The sequence below is a fragment of the Rhincodon typus genome, chromosome 9 (genome assembly GCF_021869965.1).
Source record: "Rhincodon typus isolate 14 chromosome 9, sRhiTyp1.1, whole genome shotgun sequence".
Lineage (NCBI taxonomy): Eukaryota > Metazoa > Chordata > Chondrichthyes > Orectolobiformes > Rhincodontidae > Rhincodon > Rhincodon typus.
In genome coordinates, this window is record NC_063340.1 from 91,963,666 (window position 1) to 91,986,832 (window position 23,167).

The 23,167-nt window shown below is 43.8% G+C and overlaps 1 protein-coding gene across 1 annotated transcript in view; it reads right to left on the reverse strand.

The window, feature by feature from the left end:
• efhc1 (EF-hand domain (C-terminal) containing 1) overlaps nucleotides 1-23,167 on the reverse strand; it is a 55,993-nt gene that overhangs the window by 7,225 nt on the left and 25,601 nt on the right. The window contains exons 6-8 of the mRNA XM_048601134.1: nucleotides 22,765-22,985; nucleotides 18,726-18,866; nucleotides 12,035-12,248 (exon numbers count right to left, since the gene is read on the reverse strand). Of these exons, the coding sequence (XP_048457091.1) occupies nucleotides 12,035-12,248; nucleotides 18,726-18,866; nucleotides 22,765-22,985 (576 nt within the window). The remainder of the gene's footprint in view (nucleotides 1-12,034; nucleotides 12,249-18,725; nucleotides 18,867-22,764; nucleotides 22,986-23,167) is intronic.

The window sequence follows — 23,167 nt, forward strand, 5'->3', positions numbered from 1 at the left end:
TCTACACCTTGTTATCTCAGATTCTCCAGCATCTGCAGTTCCTACTACCTCAGTAAATGAAGTGTTCCAATTTCAAGTCCTTTAAGGTGCATGTGTTTCGGGCCTGTGTGGAGTCTCTCTCGTAACTCTTCGGATCCAATGAAGTTTGAATCTCAGAATTTCCAGGTAAGATTATAGCTGAGTTGCTATAAAAGGGAATCTTCACAGGTGAAAATGACTGAGACCTCCCACCCCCTCCCCACCCCACCTTGCACTGACTGGTTGATAGGCAGGTGTCTGCTCTTCTGGTCCTGTTTGCAAACTAACCTGATTCTCCTGGGTCCTTGGACCAAAGAGATTGGTTATAATATTCCAAAACTGCCTCGGGTCTAGAAAGGTTTCAGTGGTTGGAACAAAGGGAGACAAAGTAGGAAACTAAGGACCGTTTAGTTTAACATTTATCATTGGGAATTTATTAGAATCCATTATCAAGGAAGTAACAATATGACACTTGGAAAATCAAAACACAATATATCACAGTAAGAGATAGTAAGAACTGCAGATGCTGGCGCATTCTTGCAGGAAGGTGGGTGAGAGGAGGTGTTGTCTAGGTAGCTGTGGGAGTCGGTGGGCTTGATATTGCTTTCTTGCAGGAACTGAAGAAGGGTCCCGGCCTGAAACGTCAACTTTCCTGCTCCTCTGATGCTGCCTGACCTGCTGTGTTCCTCCAGCTCCACACTGTGTTAACAGAGTAAGCATGGTTTTAGGAAAGGTAAATCATGTTTGACTAATTTGCTAAAAGTTCTTTGAAGATGTAGATTTAGATTTTATTGTCATGTGCACTCAAGTACAGAAGTACAAGAGTAAGTGAAAAGTGTATAATGTCACTACACATGACACCATCTTAGGTACCAAGGTACAAAAAAGAACTTAGGTACAAAGTAGTAAGAGAAACGAGAGTTTAAAAGTTAAGCATTTCATAGAATAATTGAAAAATAAAGTCTAGGTAATAGTTTACATTAAAGTCTTTCTTAGTTTAAACTGGGAAAATGAAGGAATAAGTTAAAAGTTCAGCAGTCATTGATGAGTCCTTGGCTTATCTCGCTGTGCTGCCTGTTCTTGACGCTGCTGCAGTGGATACCGTCGTTGCTGCTGACACTGCCTCCTCTCTGATCTCCCCCGGTGCCTCGGGAACATGCTTGGGCAGGACCTACTCACACTGAGTCTGGGCCACCACCGTGAGCTGCCAAGAGACCAGGCTGGGACCGGCTGAGATACTGGTCGGGGACCCACCCTGAGCCACCGAGAGATCAGTCCAGAACCCGCCTGGAGCCACCGAGCGATCAGGTTGAAATAAAGTGGAAGTGAACATCAGTCCCGTTCAGAGACACACTGTCTCTCACGCTGGAGAATGGGGCTATGAGATATATCAGCCACGCTCAACCTAATTCTGCTCCATGATCTTCATAGACACAGGGAGAAAATGCAAATTCCACACATACAGTCACCGAGGTTGGAATTGAACCTGAGTCCCTGGTGCAATGAGGCAGGAGTGTGAACTACTGTGCCACTATGTAACAAGCCAAGTGGATGTAGAGATATAATATCTGGACTTCCAGAAGGCATTTGATGAGGTGCCACATAAAATATTAATACACAATGTGTAATGTGGAGGTAGAGGTAATATACAAGCTTGGATAGAGGATTGGCTAACCAACAGAAGCAGACAGGATAAGTAGGTCATATTCTTGTTGGCAAGCTGTAACTAATGGGATGCCACAGGGTTTCGTCTTTGGGATGCAACTATTTACAATCTGTATTAATGACTTGGATGAAGGGATAGAATGAGCTATAACAAAATTTGCAAATGAAACTGAAATAAGTCAGAACATAGTTGTAATAAAGAAATAATGAATTTATAAATGGATATGGATAGGTTAGTTGTGGACCAAAATGTGGCAGATGAAGCTTGACATGGAGTGTTAAGTGTGAGGTTATCTGTTTTGGTCGGAAGAATAAAAAGGCAACTCGTTATCGAAATGGAGAGAAACTTCAAAATGCTTTGGTGCAGAGGGATCTGGCCCTGGTAGCAAAAAGCCAGTTTTTAAAAATGTATCCACAGGATATGGTAATGCTGGTTAGGACAGCATTTATTGTCCATCCACTGGCCAATTAAGAATCAATCACATTGCTGTGGGTCTTCAGTCACATGTAGGCCAAATGAGGTAAGCATGGCAGTGAAGCAGATGGGTTTTTTTCCTGATAAGCAACAGGAGGTGAGCTTCTTGCTACAGTATTCCTAACCTCAAACCTGCTCTTAGAACCACAGTAGTTGTCTCAGAATCACAAAAATGATATGGTACAGAATGTAGCCATTCAGCCCATTGAGTCAGCACTAGCCTTCTGAATTAGCATTTTACCATATTGCTATTTCCTGCCTTTACCCCACAGCCTTTGAACGTTGTTTCTGTTTAAATAATCATCCAATGGCCTGTTGAATGACTCAAATGAGTGTGTCTCCATCATATTTCTAGGCAGTGCATTCCACACACTAACTACTCATTGAGTGAAAAAGTCTTTTTCTCACATCATATTTGCATACGGGGGTGAGGGGGGCTGCAGTTGAGTTACTGGTCATTGGTAATCCCCAGGATGTTGATAGTGGGGGATTCGGTGATAGTAACACCATTGAATGTCAAGGGCAGTGATTAGATTGTCTCTTATTGGAGATAGTCATTGCCTGACATTTGTGTGGTGTGAATGTTAGTTGTTAATTGTCAGCCCAAGTCTAGATATTATCCAGGTCTTGTTGCATTTAGACATAGATTACTTCGGTATCTGAGGAGTTGTGAATGGTGCTGAACATTGTACAGTCATTGGTGAACCTTATAGTGGAGGGAAGGTCATTGATGAAGTAGCTGAAGATGGTTGGGCCTAGGACACTACCCTGAGGAACTCCTGCAGAGGTGTCCTCACATACATGCAACCTGAATTCCCTGGGAATGTTTATCTCCTTTTTCTGTCATTGAGTCATACAGAACAGAAACAGACCCTTTGGTCCATCCAGTCCATGCTGACCACAATCCCAAACTAAACTAGTCCCACCTGCCTGTGCTTGGTCCATTTCCCTCCGAACCCTTCCTAGTCATGTACTTACCCAAATGTCTTTTAAATGTTGTAACTGTACCTGCATCCATCACCTCCTGGAAGTTCATTCCACACAAACCACTCTCTATAAAAGAGTTGCTCCTCACGTCCTTTTTAAAACTTTTTCTCCTTTCACCTTAAAAATATGCCCTCTTGTTTTGAACTCTCCCGACCCAAAGGAAAAGACTGTTGTTATTTGCCTTATCTATGTCCCTCATAATTTTACAAACTTTTATAAGATCAGCCTTCAACCTCTAACACTCTAGTGAAAAAAATGTCCCAGCCTTTTCAGCCTTACCTTATAACTCAAACCCTCCAGTCCCAGCAGCATCCTGGTAAATCTTTTCTGAATAATATCCTTCCTCTAACAGGGCGACCAGAACTCCAGAAGAGGCCTCATCAATGTCCTGTACAACCTCAACATGATGTCCCAACTCCTGTACTCAAAAGTCTGAGCAATGAAGGCAAGTGTGCTAACCGCCTTCTTTACCACCCTGCCTGTGTGTGATGCAAACTTCAAAGCTGTCTCGGTTCTACAACGCTGTGGTGTATATGGACTCCCAGACAGACTTCTGAGGAAAGTTAGAGCTCATAAGTGCATAAGATATAGGGGTAGAATTAGGCCATTTGGCCCATCAAAGTCTGCTGCACCATTTGATCATGGCTGATATGCTCCTCACCTCCATTTTACTGCCTTCTCCCCATAACCCTTCAACTCATTACCAGTTAAAAATCTGTCTAACTCCTTAAATTTACTCACTGGCCCAGCAAGCACCACATTTTTGGGGTAGTGAATTCCACAAATTCACAACCCTTTGGGAGAAGTAGTTTCTCCTCAACTCTGTTTTAAATTTGCTACCCCTTATCCTTGTCCTAGAATGCCCCACAAGAGGGAGCATCCACTCCACATCTATTTTATCTATACCTTTTATCATCTTGAATACCTCGATTTGATCTTCCCTCATTCTTCTAAATTCCAGAGAGTATAGGCCTAAACTGCTCAATCTCTTCATACGACAAACCCCTCATCTCTGGGATCAATCTAGTGAAGCTCCTCTGAACTGCCTCCAATGCCACTACATCTTTCCTCAAATAAGGCGACCAAAACTGTGCACAATACTTCAGGTGCGGTCTCACCAATGCCATGTATAGTTGCAACAATACTTCCTCACCTTTAAATTCTATTCCTTCAGCTATAAAAGCCAACATTTTATTCACATTTTTTATTATCTCCCGCACCTGCGTGCTAGTTTTCTGTGACTCATGAACGAGGACACCCAGATTCCTCTGCACCGGAGCACCCCAAAATCTCTCCCCATTTAAATAATAGGTCATCTTCCCATTTTTCTGACCAAAATACGTGACCTCACACTTATCCACATTAAACTCCATCTGCCACATTTTGGCCCAGTCTCCTAACCTATCTGTATCCACTTGTAAGGTTCTTATTTCCTCATTGCAATTTACCGTCCTGCCTATTTCGGTGTCATCCACAAATCTGGCTATAGAGCCTTCTTTCGCTGTACCTAAGTTGTTAACTTAGATTATAAATAGCTGGGATCCAAGGTCCAAACTCTGTGGCACCTCACTAGTTACATCTTGCCATCCAGAAAAAGTTATCCTGACTCTGTCTTTTGTCCATCAGCCAATCACCGATCCAAACTAATAAATTACCCCTAATCCCATATGATCCAACCTTATGAATTAACCTTTTGAGCTGCATTTTATCAAACGCCTTCCAGAAGTCCAGATATATTATATCTACAGGATCCCCATTATCCACTTTGCTTGTTACATCTTCGAAGAACTCTAGCAAATTAGTCAAACATGATTTACCCTTCATAAAACCATGCTGGGTCTGATGGATGGTGTTTTGACTTTCCAAATGTCCTGATATTGCTTCCCTGAAAATTGATTCTAACACTTTGCCAACAACAGATGTTAAACTAACTGGTCTGTAATTTCCCACATGTTGCCTCTCTCCCTTTTTGAATAAGAGCATTAGATTAGCAATTTTCCAATCCACTGGAACCTTTCCCATGTCCAAGGAATTTTGGAATATTGTAACCAATGGATCCACTATCTCCGCTGCTACTTCATTTAATACCCTAGGATGTAGGCCATCGGGCCTGGGGGACTTGTCTGCCCTCAATCCTAATAGTTTGCTGAGTACCTTTTCCCTATCAATGTTGATTGTTCTAAGTTCTATCCTTCCTATTGCATCTGACTTGCCCGCTCCAATAGGAATGGAACTATTGCCCTCCACTGTGAAAACTGAGGCAAAGTATTGAAATCGTGACCCCTAGTAATTAAGTCCCCCACTCTGGGGAAAAAGCTTCTTGCTATCCACCCTGTCTATACCTCTCATGATTTTGTAGACCTCAATCAGGTCTCCCCTCAACCTCCGTCTTTCTAATGTAAATAATCCTAATCGACTCAACCTCTCTTTATAACTAGCACCCTCAATACCAGGCTACATCCTGGTGAACCTCCTCTGCACCCTCTCTAAAGCATCCACATCCTTTTGGTAATGTGGCGACCAGAACTGTACGCAGTATTCCAAATGTGGTCGAACCAAAGTCCTATACAACTGTGATATGACCTGTCAACTCTTGTACTCAATACCCCGTCCTATGAATGAAAGCATGCCGTATATGCCTTCTTGACCACTCTATCGACCTGCGTTACCACCTACAGGGTACAATGGACCTTAACACCCAGATCTCTCTGTGCATCAATTTTCCCCAGGGCTTTTCCACTTACCACATAGTTCGCTCGTGAATTGGATCTTCCAAAATGCATCACCTCGCATTTGCCTGGATTGAACTCCATCTGCCATTTCTCCACCCAACTCTCCAATCTATCTATATTCTGCTGCATTCTCCGACAGTCCCCTTCACTATCTGCTACTCCACCAATCTTAGTGTCATCTGCAAACTTGCTAATCAGACCATCTATACCTTCCTCCAGATCATTTATGTATATCACAAACAACAGTGGTCCCAATACGGATCCCTGTGGAACACCACTGGTCACAGTTCTCCATTTTGAGAAACTCCCTTCCACTACAACTCTCTGTCTCCTGTTGCCTAGCCAGTTCTCTATCCATCTAGCTAGTACACCCTGGACCCCATGGGACTTCACTTTCTCCATCAGCCTACCGTGGGGAACCTTATCAAATGCCTTACTGAAGTCCATGTATGTGACATCCACAACCCTTCCCTCATCTATCAACTTTGTCACTTCCTCAAAGAATTCTATCAAGTTGGTAAGACATGACCTTCCCTGCACAAAACCATGCTGCCTATCACTAATAAACCCATTTTCTTCCAAATGTAAATAGATCTTATCCCTCAGTATCTTCTCCAGCAGCTTCCCCACCACTGACATCAGGCTCACCGGTCTATAATTACCTGGATTATCCTTGCTACCCTTCTTAAACAAGGGAACAACATTAGCAATTCTCCAGTCCTCCAAGACCTCACCCATGCTCCAGGATGCTGCAAAGATATCTGTTAAGGCCCCAGCTATTTCCTCTCTCACTTGCCTCAGTAACCTGGGATAGATCCCATCCGGACCTGGGGACTTGTCCACCCTAATGCCTCTTAGAATACCCAACACTTCCCCGCCCTCCTTATGCCGACTTGACCTAGAGTAATCAAACATCTATCCCTAACCTCAACATCCGTCATGTCCCTCTCCTCAGTGAATACCGATGCCATATAACTGCCACTGTTCATCCGCTGTCTTACCTTTCAGCCTTCCTGCCCGATCTACTGGGCCAAATCTGTCCTCATGCCTATGTAAGTTCATTTGTTTAGTTCCAGAACACTACTGTGGGACTGCAATTTCTCATTCCCAAACTGAATTTTGAATCTGTTATACTATGGTCACTACTCCCTAGAGGATCCTTGACTATGATGTCATCAATTAATCTCTCCTCATTATACAATACCAAATCCAGAGTATCCTTCTCCCTGGTTGGTCCCCCAACATACTGCCCCAAGAAACAATCTCTAACACATTCAATGAACTGTGCCTCCAGGTTACCCTTGCCAATCTGCTCCTTCCAAACTATGTGCATGTTAAAATCGCCCATGATTATTGCCGTACCTTTCTTGCAAGCCTCTAATATTTCCTGGTTTATACTGTGCCCCACTGCAGAACTACTGCTTGGGGACCTATAGATTACACCTACCAAGTACTTCTTTCCTTTGCTATATCTTATTTCTACCCAGACTGATTGCACATCTTGATCTCCCGTGCTTATGTCATTTCTCATTACAGCACTGATCCCTTCCCTCACCAGCAAAGCGACGCCACCTCCTTTTGCTTTCAGTCTATCCGTCCAAAATGCCAAGTACCCCTTCAATAGTCAATTTCCAGACCTTGTCTCCTTGTAACCATGTCTCAGTAATTGCTACCGAATCATAGCATTTTGTTTCTATTTGTGCCATTAACTCTAATTTGTTTTGAATGCTTTGTGTATTTAGAAACAAAGCTTTTAAATTTGTTCTACTGGTAAATTTCCCTACTCTTTTATAAATCCTTGGTGCATGAGGACAATCACCTGTTCTGTCCCTCACCTTTATTGTCTGGTAACCATCTGCCACATCGCTAACCTGCACTCTTACCTCCTCCTTTAATTTGAGTTTTCTAATTTCCCCTACAATTGAACCTTCCCCCCACCCCATTTAGTTTAAAGCCCTGTCTATAGCCCTAGTTATATGATCCACTAGGACTCTGGTCCCAGCACAATTCACATGAAGCCTGTCCCATCGGAACAGGTCCTTTCTTCCCCGGTACTGGTGCCAGTGTCCCATGAATTCAAACCCATTTCTCCCAAACCAATCTTTCAGCCAGGCATTTACCTCCTTAATCTTATTGACCCTGTGCCAATTAGCTTGTGTCTCCGGTAGTAATAGAGATTATTATCTTCTTGGTTCTGCTTTTTAATTTGGATCCTAGCTGTTCATATTCCTTTAGCAGAGCCTGTTTCCTAGAGTTCGTGGAGTTAAAGGGATAGTAGCAGCATAAATGTGAAATTTACTGAGTGACAGGAAACAGATTGATGTTTATTGGATTTTCATTGGTTGGGAAAAGGAGGTTTGTAGTGGAATACTGCAGCGATGGGACTCCAGCTTTTCCTCATGCGTATTAATGATCTGTATCTTGGTTTTCAGGAAACAATTTCAAAATTTGAGAATAATTTGAAACTTGAAAGCTTCTTTTCGAAGTTTACAGAACTTCGAAAGGACACAGACATTTTAGTAGAGAGGGTGGACAACTGGCACTATTGGATCAATGTGGACAATTGAGCTATAATTAACTTTGATAGGAATAACACAAAGAGGCAGTATAGAGTAAAGGCTTTGAAATAACTCTACACAGGCTGGTATCCTGTCACAAGTCACCCTTTATTTACACACATATTGTAATTGGCATTGGTCTGGCTTCTTTAGAGCCAGCTCTCAGAGTGAGCAGAACCCCTGATACTCCTGTTTATATCTGTCAGCCAGGACTCCCTGATTGGAGCTGTTAACCTGGTTCAATCAGGGAACTCATTTTCTATGAGGTCCACCTGACTGACCTCATTACAATCTCTACATCCCTCACAACTAAATCCGGGGACGTGGGCCTATTCTTTTCCTTGTAGCCTCTCCTGGGGCATTTTTGCACCAGTTCCGGTTCCTCTGACCCAGCCTCGGATACAGGTGGCGTGTACCGGACCATAGGCCACCTTTTGTGCCCTGAGCATCTCAGAAGAAATCCATCCTCTTCTTTAGGTGACATTGGCCGTGTCCATCTCAGACTTAGATTTCTTTGACACTAGTTGGAGGGGGAGAACCCATGGATTCCAGCTGTTCTCAGGGGCCGGCAATGTTTTGGTTCTGCCCTGTTTGCGAGTTTGCAGCTTTCATGTGCTTGCTCAAGACCGCCTCACCTACCCAGATTTTGTATGTCATGGGACCTCACCTCGTGTTGACCATGCCTCTTCTGGAGCTCTCCTTTTATGCTGAATGCCATTCAACTTCAGGAAATACTTGAATACCCTGCTAGTAAATGATGGCCTGTTGTTTGTGACCAACACTTCTGCCAGCTTGTGTATTGTAAAAGATGCTTGCAGCTTTTCAATCATCATTACCTTCATCATCATCATAGGGAAGGTAATGGCCTAGAGGTATTATCGCTGGACTGTTAATCCAGAGACCCAGATAATGTTTGGGGACCTGGGTTTGAATCCCACCATGGCAGATGGTGGAATTTGAATTTAATAAATATCTGGAGTTAAGAATCTGATGATGGCCGTGAATCTGTTGCCGGTTGTTGGAACCCAGCGACGCCCTTGTCCCGTGAATGAATAAAGGATACAAAAAATTGAATGAACTCTACGCAGATCCAACCACTTTGAATGGGCATCCACAATGACCAGGAACATTAAGCCCATGTGAAAGGACTGGCGTAGTCGATGTATAACGGAGTCCAGAGTTTACCTGGCCATTACCATGAGCTGCTGGCTGTAACTTTTGTCCTTGTTCCATTATCCATTTATTCATTCACAGGATGAGGGTGTCGCTGACTGGGCCAGCATTTATTGCCCATCCCTGATTGCCCAGAGGGCAGTTAAGTGTCACCCTCAGTGCTGTGGGTCTGGAGTCACGTGTAGGCCAGACCAGGTGAGGATGGCAGTATCCTTCCCTAAAGGACATTAGTGAACCAAATGGGTTTTTCCCAACAATCAGCAATACATTTATGGTCATCATTAGATTCCTAATTCCAGACAGTTAATGAGTTCAAATTCCATCATCAGCCATAGCGGGATTCAAACCCGGGTCCCCAGAATGTTATCTGAGTCTCTGGATTAACAGTCCAGCAATAATACCAATAGGCCATTGCCTCCCCTTGGCGGTCTGGGCACTGCCAAGCCAATGTGGCTATGTCAGTATCCAATGGCTAACCACCAGACATAAATTCTCAGCAACATCTTCATTTTGGATGACCCTGGTAGAGTTCAGCCAGTATCTGGTGGTGATCTTTGCTCAGGACAATCACTCTTGCTCCCTATAACAAAATGCCATCTTCCACAGTGATCTGGTCTCACCGCATGCAGAAACATTTCAATTCTGGTTGTGATGGCTTTTTTGTTTCCTCCATCACCAATAGCTGTTCTGGTTTTGCCAAGACCAGACCTTATTGCGTCCACAGTCTGATATTTTCAGCGGTGACCAGAAGGGTATCCAGAAAGTTTAAAAGCAGGTGGTGATGTATTTGCCAGTATGAGGCAGCATCCATATTTACTACTTGGCCTCTGAGACAGTGTTCCAACTTGTAATTGCACACACTTAGGTTGAACGTCCACTGCTGAATTCAACCTGAAGCTATGAGCGGCACAGCCTTATCCTCTTTGAGTAGGCCAAGTGAGGGTTTGTGGTTTGTAACTATTACAAATTTATGTTCATAAAGATATTGGCCGGACCTTCTCACATCAAAGATGACCACCAAACCTTCCTTCGCTATCTCGGTGTATTTATGCTCTGCATCAGCCAAAGTCCGGGAAGCATATGCTATTGGGCGTTCCTCTCCATTGGGTTATCTGAAAGCCAACACTACCCTGATACCATATGGGGAGGCATCGCATGTCAGCACCACATCTCGCTTGGGATCGTATTGTGCCAACAGCTTAGACAACAATAGCTGCTTTTTCACTTCACTTAAGTCTATGTCTTGGCTATGAGAACATTTCCAAGGCTGCATCTTTTTCAATAGCAGATGTAGGGAGCCAGGATGGAGGCCAGGTTATGTATGAACTCTCTATAATAATTCACCAACCCAAGGAAAGACCTAAGCTCTGATACACACATGGGAGCTGGGACAATTTTGATTGCTGTTGCTTTATCTTCCAACAAGTGTAACCTGGTTTTGAGAACTCTGTAGCCCAAACTTGGGGTGCCTGGAACACACATTTTTCCCTTCTAAGGTTTACGCCCACCTTGGGGCAAACCTTGTAAAATGTTCTCCATTGTCCGCTGAAAAATGGCACAGGCTGATGATACCCCACAAATGGCAGCAAATACAATGGCCTGCTGGCCTGGATCCTGAAGAAAATGCTGACTGTTGGCCAAGGCTTGGCTTTGTTTTGGGGTTTATTAATAGCTATAGAGGGTACAGGAGCAAAGAGGTGATGTTGAATTTGTATAAGACATTAGTTAGGCCTCAGATTATTGAATCCAGCTCTTGACACTACACTTTAGGAAAGTATGAAGGCATTGGAGACAGTACAAAGAATATTCATGAGAATGGTTAGAGGGATGAAAAACCTCTGTTATGAAGACGGATTGGAGAATTGGGGCTGTTTTCCTGAGTACAGTGAAGGTTGAGGGGAAATTTGACCAAAGTGTTCAAAATCATGGAGGTGGCTGGACAGAGTCGACAGAGAGAAACTGTTCCCATTGGTGGAAGGACCAAAAACCAGACAGCACCGATATAAAATAATTGGGAAAAAAAGCAATGGAAACACTATTTACTATTTCACATAGCAAGTGGTGAGGGTCTGGAATGTGTGTAGAGAAGGCAGGTTCACCTGAGGTATTCAGAAGGGAAATAAATTGTTATCTGTAAAGGAAGAATGTATAGGGTTATGGGGAGAAGTTAGGAGAATGGTACTAAGTGACTTGCTCCTTCAGAGATCCAGCACAGACACAATGGACTAACTGGCCTCATTCTGTGCTCTAACCATTTCGTAATTTTAAAAGAGAAATAGACAGGAAATGGTCCTGTGTGAATACTAAGTCCATCTTTGGATCTATAATCTGTCCCTGTCAGAGACACACCAATCAGGTCACAGGGTCCGGACCAGGAGTCATATGCCACACTGAACTTTGTGAGAGTTACTCTGAATAAATTTTACCTTCGACAATTGAGCAGATGGCCAGATCCTTGGCTGTATAAAATTCTGGCTTTTCCACATTGCTTCCTGGTTTGGGAATCCGTATCTTTGACAATATTCTCCCTCCTATTCTCCCAGAGTTGCGGAGTGGAGGTTCAAAGATGCTGATCTCATCAGTGGCCACATGGAAGCTGAGGATAAAACGCCGATTCCAGTCATCAGGATTCCTGGACTCCTGCATCCAAGATAGGAGTACATTTAATAACAGGGCCTGGTACTCATTATCACAGAGCTCCAGAACAGAATCACCCTGGCCTTCACTGTGAGCACAGCTCACCCAAATTTGCAACTTACTCCTGCCCTGTGCCCCCTCCCCGCACTCTCTTGCCTCTCCTGTGTCCCATCTCCTCCCTATCTCCATCTCCCATGTGACAACCCCCACACTCCCGTGTTCCCGGTCTCCTGCTCTTTGCTCTGTCTTCCCCTGTACCAGCTCCTCTAATGTGCCTCACTGACCCACCCTGTTCTCCCCCTTTTTTCTACTTACCCTGGTTTAATAAAGTGCAATCCTAACCTTTGTGTACTGGCTGGCTTGCCATAGTCATGTCACCTTTGCTGTAAGTGCATTTGTGTGCAGTCAGTGAGAGTCATTAAACATATCACTTGAAACATGGTGCAGCTAAAAATGTGCAGATTTTCATAGCAGTAAGAGAGTCAGATACTGAAACAAAAAGCAAGGAAGGAGTAAGAAACCTGGTTGATATGGATGAGTTGGGCCGAAGGTCTTGTTGCTGTATTGTATAACTCTGTGCCTGTGACTCTATGACCGTATTTTCCAATCCCTCCTCCTCTAGAAACAAAAGGGATTTTTTTCTTCTATTTTCACGGGAAAATATATGAAATAGCAACCAGAGCATTCAAGAATAGTCTTTGTTATCAGGGCTGTGGAAAGAGTGATCTTAGTTGTATTATAGGCCCCGGGAGGCCACTGCGGAGCTGCAAAGTCAGACAGTATATATTTTGAAAGTTTTAAAGGCACACTTTGAACACCATATTAAATGGTAATTGTATTTAACATCAGAGCTCAGGGGGAAGAGGGAGACTATTGATCAGTGACTAGGAGATAGTAGGGACTGCAAATGCTGGAAGTCAAAGTCGATAAAATGTAGAACTGGATAGACAGCAGGTCAGACAGCATCGGGGGAACAGGAAAGTCAACACTTCAGGTCTGGACCCTTCATCAACACTATGGAAGACATCTGTAAAAATGCGATTCCATAATCCCAATTCCTCCAACTCCGCCGCATCTGCTCCCAGGATGAAGCATTCCACTCTCGGATATCCCAGTTGTCCTCCTACTTCAAGGACCGTAAATTTCCCTCTCCCATGATTCATAATGTCCTCGACTGCATCTCCTGCATTTCCCGTACTTCTGCCCTCAAACCCCTTCCCTCCAATAACAATACAGATAGAGTCCCCCTTGTCCTCACATACCACTCCACCAATCTCCAAATCCAATGCGTCATTCTTCACCATTTTCTGCAATCAGACCCCACCACCAAAAAGATATTTCCTTCCCCATCCCTATTTGCTTTCTGTAGGGACTGCTCACTCCGCGACTCCCTATCAGCTTCACACTCCCCACCAACCTTTCCACCACACATGGCCCTTTCCCTGCAACCACAGAATGTGCATCACCTGCCCCTACACCTCTCCCTCACCTCCATCCAAGGCCCCAAATAATCATTCCAAATCCGGCAGAGATTCACCTGCACATCTTCTAACCTGGTCTATTGTATCCATTGCTCCCAATGTGGTCTCCTCTATATTGGAGAGGCCAAGTGCAGACTCGCTGACTGATTCATGGAGCATCTGCACTCTGTACACTCCAATCAACACCACCTTCTGGTTGCCAGCCATTTCAAATCCCCCTCCCACTCCCTTAGCAACATCTCCATCTTGGTCCTCCTCCACTGTCAAAATAAGGCCACACGTAAACTGGAGGAACAACACCTTATATTCCACCTCGGGAGCTTACAGCCCAATGACCTCAACATAGAGTTCACCAACTTCAAAATCTCCCCAGCCCCAGGCTCATCCCATGTCCAGCCCTTCCTCGTGTCCCCTCCTCCTTGACCTGTCCATCTTCCTTCTCAGCTAACCACTCCACCCTTCCCACTGACCAATCTCTACAACCCCCTACCTGCATCTACCTTTCACTATCCCACCTACCTTTCTCCCAGTCCACTCCCCCTATTTATTTCTGACCTCCCTTGCCCCTCCCAAGTCCTGTGAAGGGCCCAGACCCAAAAAAACAGACTATTTAAAGTTTTCAAGACAATTTGTAGCTCGCGTTGCGGATGAGGTTGTAGACATGCTCGCTGAGCTGGTGGGTTTGGTTGCAAACATTTCATCACCCTGCTAGGTAGACTATTGATCAGTGCCCTGGTTGACTCCTGAGAGTTTCGATAATTGAAAGGTGATTTCTTCAGAAACAGGATTGTCTTGTCATGACAGGAAATCCACTGACAGAGGAGAAACTTATTCTCAAGAAAGCTGTTGACAAGAGCAGAAACTTTGAGGTTATCAATCATAATTCATAGTTTATTAATGGGAAAAGAGACAAGGCTTTGCTGAGAGATGTTCTAGACTGAATGAACACAGCAGATTGTGAGAAAGAAGTATTTATGGAAAAGCCAATAGAACAAGCAAGGCCAGCCGAGATGATGTCAATCTTGCAGAAGAGATCACACAAAAGAAAAAGAAGCATGTCCAGCATATGGAAATCAGTACTATACCTTCAAGAAGCTGAATCACTTTGCATCCAAAAGTTTAGTTCTAAGGAATCAGAGAAAGCCTACACAGGTGGTTGTTAGATGATGATTCTGATGAATCACTCAACAGGTTGGCAACATTGAATCTAAAGGTGATAAATGGTTTGTGACAGTTAGAATGATGACTGCAGGAGGAGAAGATGAAGTGAACAGGAGGTGTCACGCTGACCCCGGTACTGTGTGCAGCATCATGAATCTTGCAGACCTGTCCAAAGTGGCTCAAGGAGGTCACCCAGAAATGAAGCCTGAAAGGTAAGGTGGGAACAACACTCAGCCCGAGAGGACAAATGAAGCTGAGATGCTAACCAAAATGCACTCATCTCAGCTGTCGCAAATCTAAAGCATGGACCGGTCACTCCAAACATGCTGAAAGAGATTTGTAGCATTTCACTGATCACTAAACCACTGAACACATTCCAAAAGATTATAAAGATTTTTTTTTTTTTTAAACAGGTCTTGGATGTCTTCCTGGTGAGTGTCACCTCAAAGTTAATGAGACTCTAAGACCAGTTCAGCATCTGCTCGAGGCCAGCCTAAAACGAAGGAGGAAAGCAAGAAAATGGTAACTGCAGCGTGCTGGATTAGGAATATGCAAACTGAGAAAACCTGGAAAACTGAGAGTATGCATAGATCCAAAGAATATAAATAAAACTTTTAATAGCTATCACCACCCCATGCCAACCATTGAACAAATTTTGAAGGCAAGTCAAACTGAATGAAAGTAGCAGAATCATAGAATCCCTGCAGGGCAGAAAGAGGCCATTCTGCCCATTGAGTCACACTGACTGACCTTCTGGAGAACATCCCACCCAGAACCATCTATCACCATAATCCCCCCCATTTCCCACAGCCAATCCATCTAACCTGCATGTCTTTGGACTGTGGGAGTAATCCCACACAGACACAGGGAGAACGTGCATACTCCACCCACACAGTCACCCAAGGCTGGAATCAAACCTGGGTCCCTGGCGCTGTGAGGCAGCAGTGCTAACCACTGTACCCTGCACCACCCACAGTTATCTAGTAATTTTCTGAATGCTATTTGGGAGATACAAATTGTTGTATGCACTGTGGCATTCCTACTACTCAGACAACACAAGATAGTCAGTGATCTTCCTATTGAGAGTTAAACCAGCTGATGTTAATGACTTCTAGTGAGATTGTAGAATGTCTGACAGCACTGATTATATCTTTCCCAATGGTGTACAAGTGAAGAATTCAGTCGCTTTGTAAAGGATTGAGAAATTCAATATGTGAAATCGTTGCACAGAGGTCGGTATCCATCACCAAGTCACCCTTTATTTACTTGTGCACATTATATGGGCTGTGGCCAGCCAGCTCAGAGTCAGTCCCCTGAACTGAAGAGATTCTAAATGTCCTGGTTATATATATATTTTTCTTTTTTCTAGTGCACAGTATACTGGCTGTGGCCAGCCATCTTAGAGTCAACCCTCAACTGAGGAGATTGTAAAACTTCTGGTTATACTGGTCAGCCAGGAGCTTTCCTGATTGGCCCAGGTTAACAAACCCAATCAAGGATCTCATAGTCAACAAGATCCAGCTGGTTCCAATCACTACAGTGTGAAGTGTGATATGTCATCTGTCTTGTATTTATTCACAGGATGAGTGTGTTACTGGCTAGGCAAGCATTTATTCCAGCCTATCCCTAATTGCACAGAGGGCAGTTAAGAGCCAATGACATTGCTGAGGGTCATACATACATCAGACCAGGTAAGGATGGCCATTTCCTTCCCTAAAGGGCATCAGTGAACCAGACAGGTTTTTCTGACAGTCAACAATGGATTCATGGCTGTCATTAATCTCTTAATTCCAGATTTTTATTGAATTCAAATTCACCATCTGCCATGGCAGGATTTGAACCTGAGTCCCCAGACCATTGCCTGGGTCTCAGGATTAACAACCCAATGATAATACCACTAGGCCATCACCTCACCTCTATACTTTCCCCCCTCAAATGAAAATGCTCAGATGGCTGGGAAAAATCACCAAAGGGATCATAAAGAAGTTAAGCAAATCCAGCGCAGACTTACACAGATAATCCTCGAGTAGAGAAATCCACCTACTAAAGGCATGGAAATGAGTCCATTCCAAAGACTAATGTTGCACTGCACTTGAACTACGCTTGTAACCATGAAATTTAGTACTGAACAAGAGGTAAAATAGAATTGTGTGTCAAATTCACCTCAAACAACAGAAAACCAAATTTCACCTTGATAAAACATTGAGTCATTGCCAGGGCTGAGAATTGGTGAGCCAGTCAATGGGCAAATTTTCAACACTTTCAAGAAAAGTCAACCCATCTGACAATGTGGGACATGTATAGAGCAGATGACTTTGACACTCAATCGTGTATTACCTTTTGTTCAGTAATTATTTCACTTTCGAAGCTGTGCCCTCACTTAATGCCATGGATCAGGAAGAAATGATGTCACCACCTGAACAGAGTACAGAATTACTGTCAATCCCATGAGTTTTCTGTTTTCCAGTAACAGAAGTGGATCAGTATCAACAAATACCATGGCAAAATAATAAGAACTACACTCTGAGAAGGAATATTTCCCCAGAAATGAGCTGATACTAGTGGAATAGTTAACAACAACATGCACATGTAGCATTAGGAGACTACAGTGCCAGGGTCCTGGGTTCAATTTCAGCCTCAGGTGACTGTCTGTGTGGAGTTTGCACATTCTCCCCGTGTCTGCATGGGCTTCCTTCAGGTGCTCCAGTTTCCGCCCACAGTTTGAAGATGTGCGGGTTAGGTGGATTGGCCATGCTAAATTGTCCATACTGTCCAGGGGCATGTAGGTTAGGTGGATTTGACATTGTAGGTGTGGAGTTACAGGGACAGGGTAGGGGATGGGTCTGGGTGGGATCCTTTTCGGATGGTCAGTGTGGACTCAATGGGCCAAATGGCCTGCTTACACATTCTGTTGGGATTCTATTCTAGTATGATTTAACGATGACATATGCGATGCATGTGCAGAGACTGATGAAAGTGGAGCTGATGAGATGAGAGATTAATGCACTACTTTCCGAATGACCAATAGGTTACTTTATGCTCATGTTTATTGGGTAACTTGCGTAACCTGTAACTGTAACATATAATGCATGCATAACCTTTTAAAATTTAGGGAATACATGATAAACAGTAGGACCCTGAGAAGTGTTGAGGATCACAGGACCTTGATGTGCCTTGATACCTTTAAGGTAGCAGGGCAGATAGATCAAATGGTTATGAAGACACATGGGACACTTGCCTTTACTGCTAGAGGGGTGAAGTTTAAGCGTAGTGGGGTTATACTGAAACTGTATGAAATCTTGGTGAGGCCATTTGAAGGGAACATAATTGAGATGTATGAAAATTACAAGGGGCATAGGCAAACTAGACAGGAAGAAACATTTCCCCTTGATAGAGTGATCAATGACCAGGGGCAGAGACTTAAGGTAAGGGGCAGTAGGTTTAAAGGAGATGTGAGGAAAACCTCAGAGGGTTGTGGGAATCTAGAACTCACTGCTTGTAAAGGGTACAGGCAGAAACCCTCATTTTGTTTGAGAAGTATTTAGATGTACCTTTATGATGCCAAGGCACACAAGGCTATGGGCCAAGTGCTGGACAATGGGATTAGAATTGTTAGCTGTGTAGATTGACCAGTGCAGACTTGATGGGCCAAAGAGCCTTTTTCTGTGCTGTAGATTGCAAAGGCTCTAAAAAAGGGGATGTTTGGAGAAATACAATTGTACCCCTTGTCTAGTGGCTGGCTTGATGTAGTCATGTGACTTCTACCTCTGCTGTTATTGCCTTTGTGTGTAATCTGTGGGAGCCATTAAACATACATCACTTGAAACATACTTCTTACCATCTTAGCCTCATATCGCAGGATGATCTTGTCCATTTCCAGCATTTTGAGGACATCCTTTTTTGGTGGTTTGGGGATGAATGACAAACAGTTCCCCAGCGAATCCTCCACTGAACCAAATCCATTGTATGGAGGAACCCACTAGAGCCAATGGGAACAGGATATTACAACACAGCTACCAATAAGAACAGGGTATTTAGCACAGCAGCTAATGAGAACAAGAGAAAAGGAGAGGCTCACGATTGGGTCTAATCAGACTCTGGGGCTGATCAGACTCTAAACAAGATGGTGGTGATATCAATGAATATAAAACATCATGATAATTGCAATGATTGCAGTAGACTAGATTAAGTGTAATGCAGGTAAATCATTATTTCACCGGGAAGGTGTGTCTAGGACCCCGGATTGAGAGGACGGAGGAAGTAAATGGGCAGCTGTTGTACCTTCTGTGTTTGTAGGGGGAGGTGTTGGGAGTGGAGGAGGAGTGGACCAGGGTGTCCTGGAGGAAATTATCCCTGCGGAAAGCTGACAAGGGAGGGGATGGGAATACGTGTCTGGTGGTGGCATCCTGTTGGAGGTGGCAGAAATGTGGCATATGATCTTTTGGATGATTGTGAGTGGTACCTGAGGACCACAGGACCCTAACAGTGTTGTGGGTAGGAAGAGAAGGGGTGAGGGCAGAAGTGTGAGAAATGGGTCAGACACGGCTCGGGGCCCTGTCCACCCAGTTATGGGAATCCTTGGTTGAGGAAAAAGTGGACATTTCAGGTGCCCCCTTGTGGATGCTGGCATCATCGGAACAGATGTGATGGGGCTGGAGAAACAGGGAGAATGGAATAGAGTCTTTACAGGAAGCAGGATGTGAGGATGTATAGTCAAGGTAACTGTAGGATTCTATGGTTCGTAATGGATATTGGTGGCCAGGCTATCCTCAAAAATGGAAACAGAAATGTCGAGGAAGAGAAGAGAGGAGTCAGAGATGGACCAGGTGAAGGTGAGAGCAGAGTGGAAATTGGAAGTGAAATTAATCATTTTTTCCAATTCTGGACAAGACAGGAAAGAAGCACTGATGATGCCATTGATATATTGGAGAAAGATTTGTGGGGAGGGACCTGTGTAGGACTGGAACAATGTTCCACAAACCCCACAAAGAGACAAACATAACTAGGGCCCATATGAGTACTCATGGCCACACCTTTGATCTGAAGAAAGTGAGAGGTATTAAAGGAGAAGTTGTTCAGAGTGAAGATGAGCTTAGCCAGGTGGAGGAGGCTGTTGGTGGATGGGTACGGTTCAGTTCAGGCCTTTTCTCCATGAAGAAGCAGAGAGCCCTGAGACCATCCTGATGTGTAAAGGGATTGCACATCTGTGGTGAAGAGGTGGTGGCTGGTGTCTACAAACTGGAAATTCTGAAACTGATTTAAAATACCAGAAGAATCACGGATGTAAGTGGGAAGGGACTGGCCAAGAGGAGAAACAATCAGGTCGAAGTGGAAGTGATAAGCTGCATTGGGTAGATCTTCAGATCATCAGCATTTGCCATTCTTTGATTATTCAAGCATCAGCTGGGGAAGATTTAGGTGACAGTGATCATTATATGATCAAGGTTTTTGTTGATTATGAGAAAGGTCAAGGTGCGAATCCAGAGTGAAATCATTAATTGGGGGGGGAAGGCCAATCTTAATGGTTTGAGAATGGATCTGGCCCAGCAAATTGGCATGAAAGACTGACACCAAGTGAACAAGGGGCTGCCTCTGAAGAAGAGACTGTGTGGCATATAGTCAACGTACATTCCTAGAGCTGCCTGGATAAAGCAGAAATAAAGTTGTATATAACAGTTCTGAGGAAGGGCCACCGGACCTGAAACGTTAACTCTGATTTTTTTCACTGATGCTGCCAGACCTGCTGAGCTTTTCCAGCAACTTCTGTTTGTGTTCCTGATTTACAGCATCCACAGTTCTTTCGTTTTTTTTCTAATTCATTCACAGGATGAGGGTGTCGCTGGCTAGGCAGCATTTATTGTCCATCCCTAATTGCCCAGATGGCAGTTAAGAGTCAACCACATTGCTGTGGGTCTGGAGTCACATGTAGGCCAGACCAGGTAAGAATGGCAGTTTCCTTTCCTAAAGGACATTAGTGAACCAAATGGGTTTTTCCTGACAATCGACAATGGATTCATGGTTATCATTAGATTCTTAATTCCAGATATTTTATTGAATTCAAATTCCACCATCTGCCATAGTAAGATTTGAACCAGTGTCTCCAGAATGCTACTGGGGTCTCTGGATTAACAGTCCAGTGATAATCCCACTAGGCCATTGCCTCACCTGTAGCATTTTATCGTAATATAACAGATATTGGGTGGCTAAGACCATTCAGTTTACTAAATGAGCACTTTACATCTGCTATCACTGAGGTCAAATTGTGGTGAAACAGGAGGTAGTGGAGACAAAGGATGGGTTATAATTAATGGTGAGGAGACACTAGAAAGGCAGGTAGATACATTATCTGCATCAGACGTGATGTGCCTGAGAGTACTGAGGGTAGGAAGGATGGAAAGGAAGAGCAGACACATAATAACATCAGAATGAGGAGCGGGGAGCAAGCCATTCAGCCCTTGAGCCTACTCCACCATTTAATACAATCATGGCTGATCTCATCTCAACCTCAACTCCACTTTCCTGCTTACTCCCCACAACCCTTCAAACCATTACCAATTAAAAATCTGTCTATCTCCCCCTTAAGTTTACTCAATGTCTCAGAATCCACCACACTCTGGGGCAGTGAATTCCACAGATTCGTGATCTATTAAGTGAAATAATTTCTCCTCATCTCTGTTTTAAATCTACCACCCCTTATCCTAAATCTATGATCTCTCATTCTAGATTGCCCCACATGAGGAAACATCCTCTCTATGTCTACTTTGTCAGTGTCCTTGAGTATCCTATATATCTCAATCAGATTTTCTCTCATTCTGACAAACTCCAGAGAATATAGGTCTAAACTACTCACTCTCTCTTTAAGACAAATCCCTCATCTCTGGAATCAATCCAGTGAACTTCCTCTGAACTGCCTCTAATACCACTACATCCCTCCTCAAGTAAGGGGACCAAAACTGTGCACAACACTCCAGGTGCAGACTCATTAATGCCTTATACAGTTGGAGCAACATTTCCCTCCTTTTATACTCTATTCCTTTAGCAATAAATGCCAAAATTCCATTTGCCTTCCTTATTACCTGCTGTACCCATAAACTTTGTGATTCACCAAATCCTCTGCACCAAAATACTCTGAAGTTTCTCTCCATTTAGTTAACCGGTTGCTACTTTATTTCTCTGACTAAAACGGATCACACTTATCCACGTTAACCTCCATCTGCCAATGTTCTGAGGAAGGGTCATTGGACCCGAAATGTTAACTCTGCTTTCTCTCCACACAGGCTGCCAGACTTGCTGAGCTTTTCCAGCAATGTTTTTGTTCCATCTGTCAAACTTTGGCTGATTCAGCTGTTCTTTTGTAAATTTCTTATTTCTTCATTCCAACTTACTTTCCTATTTTAGTGTCATTTGAAAATTTGACTCTAGTGCCTTCTTATCCATGCTTCGAAATCATGAATATCAATTGTAAATAGTTGGGGCTTGAGGACCAAACCCTGTGGCATCTCACTAGTTATTACTTGCCAAGTACTTAACTTTATCCTGGCTCTCTGGTCAAAATCTTCCAATGGTGTGAGATACCACCAGACAAGTGCCAGAAAATTACCATCTCCAGTAAGAGACAATCAAAACATTGCCACTTAACATTCAATGGCATTATTATCGCTGAATACCCAACTGTCAACATCCTGAGGGTTACTGTTGATCAGAAACTGAACTGGACTAACCTTTTAAATACCATGGCTACAAACTCACTTCCTCACTCCCCAAACCCTGTTCACCAATGACAGAGTACAAACAAGGAATTCTGGGTGAGCCTATTAATTCCAGGTTCCTGGGAACACATGAATCCAGTAAAAGAGGCCACATCACATGATTCAAACCTTTTTCTCTGGTGGTGCAGGTTTCTTGATGACATCAACAGGATGAAGTTCCACCCCCCTAATGTTCTGATAAAAGTAATTCTTGGTGAACTCATCACAGTCATAGATGAAGAATTCACGTCCGAGAAGAGTGACAGGTTGACCAACAATGAAATCCCGAGGACCATACCATTCCTTCACCTCCTGGTCAGCCACCTCCATTGAGATTGTGGGAAAATTTGCTGCAGAGGCAGTGACAGAAAAGCAGCATGTGAGAGGAAAGTAGTGATCATCAGTGAGACTCAATCCATAATCCCCAACGAGAGCCAGTGCCTAGGGGACCTTGTACCCCAGTGGGAGTCAGTGAGAGTCAGTGTGTGTGGGACTGTACCCCAGTGAGAGCGTGTGTGTGTGTGGGACTGTA